Source organism: Buceros rhinoceros, unplaced genomic scaffold (assembly GCF_000710305.1).
Source record: "Buceros rhinoceros silvestris isolate BGI_N320 unplaced genomic scaffold, ASM71030v1 scaffold1297, whole genome shotgun sequence".
Classification (NCBI taxonomy): domain Eukaryota; kingdom Metazoa; phylum Chordata; class Aves; order Bucerotiformes; family Bucerotidae; genus Buceros; species Buceros rhinoceros.
In genome coordinates this window covers 4,442-11,980 of record NW_010422545.1, presented here as the reverse complement: position 1 = coordinate 11,980, position 7,539 = coordinate 4,442, and the positions used below count along the sequence as shown (strand labels likewise).

Genomic DNA, 7,539 nt, shown 5'->3' with positions numbered 1-7,539 from the left:
GTCGCTGGACCAGGGCCTACTTAAAAAATGTTCTTGTTGCAGATGTTTTTCTGAATGTGAAATTGCCAAACGTTCTCCAGAGCTGTGCTCTGTTTTCTGAAATTCAGCTGAACTCTGGTATTTGTGCGAACAAGTAACAAAGCTAATACAAACAGAAAATGGACGCAGCCATAGGAATATCTCGTCTAAACCTGTTGCCCTTCCTTTGCTAAAAGTTACTTTTTGAGAAAGGTGCCTGCAGCCGCTCAGCTGAATGATCCAGCCTCAGCAGGCGCCAGGATGGTGTCACCTGTCTTCTGCTGCTTAGATCTGTGCGTTTTCTGCTCTTTGGGCTTGCTCTGGAACTCTGAAGAACTATGGAGGACTCCAGTCTCTCAAAACCTTGATTTCAGACAGCAGATGGCATAACCCACCGGCCCTAGTGTGGACCAGTGTGACCAATCTGTAGGTGCTTGTCAGCCCTGCAAAATGTCATATTAGTTCCTGCCTGTCGCTCTTGCACAATGCCCTGTAAACAACTTGTAACACTTTTGGTTTGTCTTTTGTTTCCTCTTGAATTGGAGTCGCCTTCTCATGAGTGTGTATCTCCAAGGAACTGGCAAGTTTAGGCATCCTTATTTTAAAAGAGGGTGACTTTTCCCACAAATTTTCCACAAGTTTCTGGAAACTCAGCCTCTTGTAAGTATGTTGCACTGATCACACGGAAATTACTTCAGGCACTTCCCAAACCAGTCACATCTGAGAAATGTGGGGATTTAAAACTTGTAGCATAGTACGTGTTTCCCAGAGAAGCCAAGAACCTTATTTCGTGCTTCTGAAGGGATGCTGAGTATCTGTTCTCATTTGCTTTTCCTTGTTTCCTGTGTGACCTTGCATTCCCTCAAGTGATCTTGAAGATAAATCCAAAGTTACTCTGTTCTTATTTATTCTGTTCCCTTCTCTTTTTCTCTAAGGAGTCATGGGGTAGGTAATTGGATGTACCCAAATCCTGGCAAATAAAAGGAGAGAGCGAAAGCCAAGCAGTAAGCTCCCATCTGTTTGCTGCAGACAGATGTCAAACAGCAGTGCCTCTGGTACACCATGTATTACCCTCAGGCCTGGGGGAAAAACAAAGTGGAAGAAATCTGCATTATGAAATAAATGCATTTTCAAAAATGTTACGGGAATAGGGTGTGCTGGAGGAAGAAAAAGATGAAGCCAGATTAGTTATGCTGTTGAACTCGAGCTGCTAACTTCAGTACGCAGGAAAAAAACAAAGATTGCAGAAATATTTGAATGCTGTGAGGAGAACATGCTCTATCAAACCCACATGTTGAGACTCTTCTCTGCTCCACAGTCTGTTCCTTGTAACTGGTAAACAACTTTTTACAAATTACGTAACACCAGACTGCACAAGAAAAGGAGACAGGAGAACTGGGTGCAATTAAACCAGAAAACTAAACTATTGCAAGGTTTTAAAGTGCTGATTGTGGAGACTGGCCAGGGAAGGAATTGGTCAGGACTGCTGCTGGTGGCTTTGTACAGATGCAGCGCCTTGGCCTAAACATCCACCAGGCTGTGTTCCCTGGGCCTGAGGAGATGCACCCTTTTCCCCTCTCTGAAGGCTGCTGTGATTCATGGATCCGAAGGCTTGCAGGGGTCCAGCTGTGACTCAAAAAATGCACAGAAGAGTCACGGTGAGGAGGAGATGAACAATGCTCAAGTGACACGTACGAAAGCATTAACCCCTGATGACATCCTCTCCCCATAGTGATCTGCTGCACTTGCAAACACCTGCTCAGGGTTACTGAAAGGATCCCTGTCAAGCGTAACAGGGTTTGGATCAGGCATTACGGCTCCCCCTGCCCTTCCAGCAGCACTGGGAGCAGTTCTGAATGGCAATAGGTCAGACTGAATGGAAACCACTTGCAGTCTGCCCTTTCTGGAGAAATCTCCTGCAAGAGGGGTCTTGAGGGAAGAAATGTTTCAGAAACTTCTCCTCATTCTTCAAGAACCATATAGGACCAGCTGCAGACTTCCTGGGAGGGCTGGAAAGGCCAAGAGAAGGTATTAATGGATGATGACTCTTGGAAGGGCTGTGGATGCAATACGCTGCCTCTTATCTTGAGGGAAGAAATGTTTCAGAAACTTCTCATTCTTCAAGAACCGGCTGGAAAGGCCGAGAGAAGGTATTAATGGATGATGACTCTTGGAAGGGCTGTGGATGCAATACGCTGCCTCTTATGCCCTGCTGCATCTCGGTGTAACAGGTTGTCCTAGCCTCAGTGAAAGCTCCAGCAGCACACGCTGGATACACTTTTCAAGCTTTCCCATGCTGTCTCCAGAAGGACGCAGGATTCTGCGTAACCCTCACTGCTGTATGTGCTTCCCTAGGGCAGAGGACCCGTGATAGTGCCTCTCTCCAGGTTTGATTCTGTCACTTTTAGCTTTGTGAAAGGCTCCCTTGGTTTACGTTTGCACCCAGTCTTTGTGTTGCTCTTTCTTACTGTCAGTTCGGGTCTAACAGTGCTGAGGTCTACGTAGTCATCCCCTCGGGAAAGAAAGCACCTGTGTCTAGCTGCTCCTAGGATATTAGCAAAAGAAGTAACTGAAATTTTTCTGGTCCCATTTTTTTCACAGAAAAATGGTTTAATTTGATTAACATGTCTTTTTTTCTTTTTTTTCCCCACCCCTCATGTCCTCTGACCAACTGGCAGAGTGTCTCTATGTGTTCCCATGCCAGTGGAACTACCGCCCTGACCACTGTATGTATGGGAGCAACTGTAAAGGTGCAGAAGAAGAAGGTGTCTCTATTCTGCATGGCAATAGAGGTGTCTACCACGACGACAAGCAGCCTACGTTCAAGGCACTCTATGAAGTGATACGTGATGTAAGTCTTTTCTCTTTAACCGGGTCGCTCACCTTGCTCTTCCAGCAGCTCAGGCTGTGCTTTGTGTACCCATCAGACACAGAAAACCAAGGGTGCTTTGGCCTCTGCTGTCTTGAGGTGGATGAAACGATCCTACTTCATATTACAGTAAAATTCTAAGCAAAAAGGCTGATAAATTGCTGAAAGCAGGCGCTCTCTAGCAGGCCAGCGTTGGAAGTTGATAGGTTTGGTGACACTCTGGGAAGGTGAGGGACAAGTCACTGCCTGCCTGTATGAGGTGTTATCTCCCAGAAACTCTACAATGCCATTCTGTAACGAGAGAAAGCTAACAATGATTTCTTTGTTTTGTTTTCTTTAGTTTCCATTTGGAGACAATCTCTTCCAGTCTTTGTACTACCCTCTGCAGTCGAAGTTTCTGGACACAGTGCACACTTTATGTGGGAGAATTCCACAAGTATTTTTGAAGCAAATTGAGAAAACTATGAAGAAGGTGTATGAAAACCGCGTCATTGTCTACTTGGGGGCCAACCACAGATACTAAAAGGAGCTGTGTTTTTACATGGAGTTCTTAATTCTTGCACCCCATCTCATGAAGCATTTAAATGAAGAGTATGAACTCCTCTGCTGAAACTCAGAATCAAAATATTTTCCTTATCCAATTTCCCAATAACCCCTTGAGTTAAAAAACCAGAGGAAATCCTAGAAGTCTACCTAAACTGTCCTTTCTTAGGGCTTTTGTTCTCTTCCTGTGTTTACTCTTGGTTGCAGCAGGGAGAGGTGATGATTCTCACTTTTATTTGACAAGTTTAGTTTGGTTATTTAAGTACCACTTGTATTAACTGTAAATTTTCTGAAGTTGTGCAAAAGCTCGTACTGATCTTAGGCTGGGCAGAGAAGTTATGGTTTGAGCTACCTAACATAGGGAATATGATCCTGAAATGATCGGGCAGGTGTTCTTGACTGCTGTGAGAATGGGGAATTACAGCAAAGAGCACTCGTGATAGGATGAGTTAAAATTTACTGTAGTAAAGGGAAAGTATTTGCTTAAAATGGTGCTCTGTCTGAAGGTACATTACGTGCTGCTCTTCACATGTAGGAGCTAAGATTTCTCTTAAGAAGCTAAGGGGAGTAGAAGTGCCTGTTTACTTTATATTTTACAGCACTTTTTGTCTAGTGATTGTCGTCTTTTCCTTTTGCTCTTCAGCAGTTTTATGACGAATTAGAAGGAAAAATAATTACAGCATCAATATGAAAACCATGTCAAGAAATGGGAGGGGGAAGCTGTGGCAGCCACACAGCTAATGGAGAGCAGCAAGAGAATCCTTCCCTGCATGGGGCACAGTCATGGGCTTCCCCTCCTGCCTTGCACAGTTTTAAGAATGTATTCTCTAACCTGGTAAAACTAATTTTGTTAGACACAGTCCAAGAATACTGTGAATGGAGGACAAAACCAGGTGCTGTTGCTCTGATTTCCTCTTAATTAATCCTTTTTAATTGCTGTTTACTGCACAGTAACCATGGTGTGACACTGACAGCCGTTCGTCCCTCCCTGTGCTGGGGGAGTGCAGATGCTGCCTCTGACCGCCCTTTTCTGCTTCGCCAGAAACCTGGGGTGCAGATGCGTATTTCTGCCTGGCACTTTTGTTCCTGGAAGTCAGGAATTTTATGCTACGATCCTAACGAACAGCCTCAAAGCGAGAGAAAGTACAAGATGGCTTCCGTGTTTATTTAAAATACTTCCTTCAGTTTAGATTTGGAAACATGATGATCATCTTACGGTAGCAGAAAGGCACTTGGGACAAGTCGCTGGGAGCTGGGAGTGAGGACACTCGTACAGAGCAGCGGTACAGGAGCAGACTCCCTGAGGGCACTTCCTAAGAGCAAGCCCTGAGGGGGGTGAGTAGGTGAGTGCTTGAAGAGCAGAGAAAATGATCTCACTTTTCAAGTCTGTTGGGCCAAAAAAAATTGTCCGTTACTTGGAACTACTCTTACATCTATGAGGCAAAGTAGGAGCAGGGCGAGGAGGGTGAGATACACGAAGCTTTTCCCTAACGAGAAGTGATACAGATTGTATGTCTGGTACACGTAACACACATTTATCAGAGATAAATAATTGGGGAAGGGAAATGTTTCCGAAGTTAAAAAGTGGGATTTCTGAAGAGTTGTGGTTTTGGGGTCTCTGTCCCGTCAGCACTGCTGCAGTTTCATCAAAAACACTTGAAGAGAAGGTCCTTTTAGCATGCGCATTCCCCACTCCTTGTGTGGCAGCTCCTGAGAGGAGGGGGAGCGCAGGCCTGGCTGGCGTCTCCGGCTGCCAGATAAACAGCCTGTACACAGGACGAAACGCTGACAAACTTCTTCCAAGCACTAGGGTGTGAAAATGTCTGTGACGGATCCATGAGCGTGCTGGGGGAATAAACCGACCCGGCAAAAGCATCACCGCAGTCGTCTCAGCAGAGGAGGTGTTGAGAATGAGACGTGGAATAAGGGGTGTACGCGCTTGGTCCTGGCAGCTTCGCTGCTGGTCTGGGCTGGCAGGCACGACAAACAGAAACGTCTGTTGTTTGCGCCTCTTGTGTGCCGCAGGCTCTAACCAACAGCTCGTGCGTGTTTCTGGCTCAGATAGGGTGTCTTGCAGCCTTTGCCACTGCAGTGTAAATCGACGTGCAAAGGGCAGAGGCAGCTCTGCAGCAGTTTTGACTGAAATTCCCCAGAAAGGTGTTTAAACTCCAGCATAGGCGTTACTGCCTCCTGGAGCTTGCCTGAGGATTTTCCGTTCTGACCTGAAGTTTTAGTTGCCACTTAAAGAACAGTGGGTTTCTGGCTACAGAGAAAAGTTTGAAAACGTAACCCAAATGAACCATGGAGGCTTCAGAGCCAGAAGGCCGTGAAAGGAGAAGCCAAAGTGCAGGTTTAGAAGGTTGAAGATAGTGTAAGCCTAACACACAGCAGGTAAAACTTTTTGGCTGGCCGTACTGAGAACTTGGATTTTGATCTTTGTTTTCAAGTCTCAGGATAAAGCTGACTGCAGGTCAGAGGAGGCTGGATGAGGCGCGCGCTGGGCGCTCGGCGTTCCCCATTTCTGTGGTTTCTACAAGCCACAGAAGGCTGCAGAGCACAAGTCTTGTTGCCCAGACGGTCGCAGCTCTCAAGTTCAGGAGGCTGGGGTTGTGTAAGCTGTGATTCAGCGGAACCCTGCCACTGTGGGCACACGAAAATGAAGGAATGGAATTCATTACAAAGCAAAGGCTTTATTGCGTAGAAAACAATGAGATTAAACCAGTGCTTTTTATGTTTACAGGCGGTGCTGCATTACCTCTCTGTGTTACACTCTCACAGCTATTACAATATATGAAGTATATGCTTTAACATGAAGACTTCTGTTACTGTAATACCAGCTCACAGGAAGAATGGGGGAAGTTCCCCCCTGCTGTGCTTTTTCTGAGGAAAAAAAGCTGTAATTTGAGCTCTCCAAAGTGTTTTAAAACAATTATGTAACTTTGATTTTTTGCTGTTAGAATTATTAATTTATATTGTTGTTACAGCTTCTAAAACCATGTCATATGTTGGTTTTAACAGTAGTTGACTCTAATATTAATCTTATTTAGAAACCAGTTTTCATTCACTTTGTATTCCATACGTGTGGCTAATTCCTTGTTAATTAGCCTTCATTTATTTTAATAATGGGATGTGTAAATACTTATATAGACTTTATATCCTTATTTCCCCTCCTCTCCTGTGTTTTAGTTATTTCCAGTGGTATAATGTAACCAAGATGACACCTTGAGCAGTGCTGTCATCGCTTGGGGGGGGACCAAGAACAATTTTCTTCGAATCAGTAGGAATTGCAGCACACGGCGTGTTTGATAACGAAGGAGGGAAGTCTCCTCTCCCCCAGGATACTGCCCAGCAACCTGTGCCCAGAAGCCCCAGCCCAGCGAAGGATGCTCGGAATTTTGCCTGTGTAGTCAGTAGGTTTATTGCAGTGCATAAAGTTAAGCAGGTAACCAATTCCTTGCTGCATCAGCGTCAACTACGCAGGGTTTAAATTTGCTGTTTTATACTTGAACTTGCTCGAAATAGATAAATAGGCGTTTTGTGTCAGGAGCTGCTGAGCACCTCCTTTTAGCCCAAAGCCATTTCAGGAAGCATCAGGCTACCAGTACAACAAAGAGCTGCCAGACTGGGGAGCGTTTGGTTGCATCATTTATTTAATGTGAGACTTTCTCAGCTATTTGCCTGCACAGTCCAGAGTGGGCTGAGGTAGTGCTGCTGGCATTTCGCTTACAGGTGGGAACTGGAAACTGCTCTGCGTGTGTGCGTACATGAGAGCGGATGTGTGAAGAATTCTGTACATTTTCTCTACCATTTCATATCTTGCCTGGGTTTATTTGACGAGTGCACCAATTGTTTATAGCTCCCAAGGAGGCCTAGCAGTGCATTTCTGGGTTGAGGTCCTTTGGCTTACAGTACAAATAAATGAAGTTTTAAGCAAGCACTGTATTTTTGATAATTTTCTTTTAAATTTAAGATGGGTGTATGCTGGGTCTGATTGGGATGGACACAGTGATGTTACAGTGCATGTATACAGGATATGTCTGCATCGAGCAGAGAAAAATGTTCCTCTTTTACAATTTTACTATAGTGAGAGAGTATTATGTTGGATATGT

The 7,539-nt window shown here is 44.9% G+C and overlaps 1 protein-coding gene across 1 annotated transcript in view; it reads left to right on the top strand.

Moving 5' to 3' along the window:
- GXYLT2 (glucoside xylosyltransferase 2) overlaps window positions 1–3,505 on the top strand; it is an 11,229-nt gene extending 7,724 nt beyond the window's left edge. The window contains exons 5-6 of the mRNA XM_010140054.1: window positions 2,697–2,869; window positions 3,228–3,505. Coding sequence (XP_010138356.1) covers window positions 2,697–2,869; window positions 3,228–3,410 — 356 coding nt within the window. The 3' untranslated portion in view covers window positions 3,411–3,505. The remainder of the gene's footprint in view (window positions 1–2,696; window positions 2,870–3,227) is intronic.
- Window positions 3,506–7,539: the final 4,034 nt, after the last annotated feature.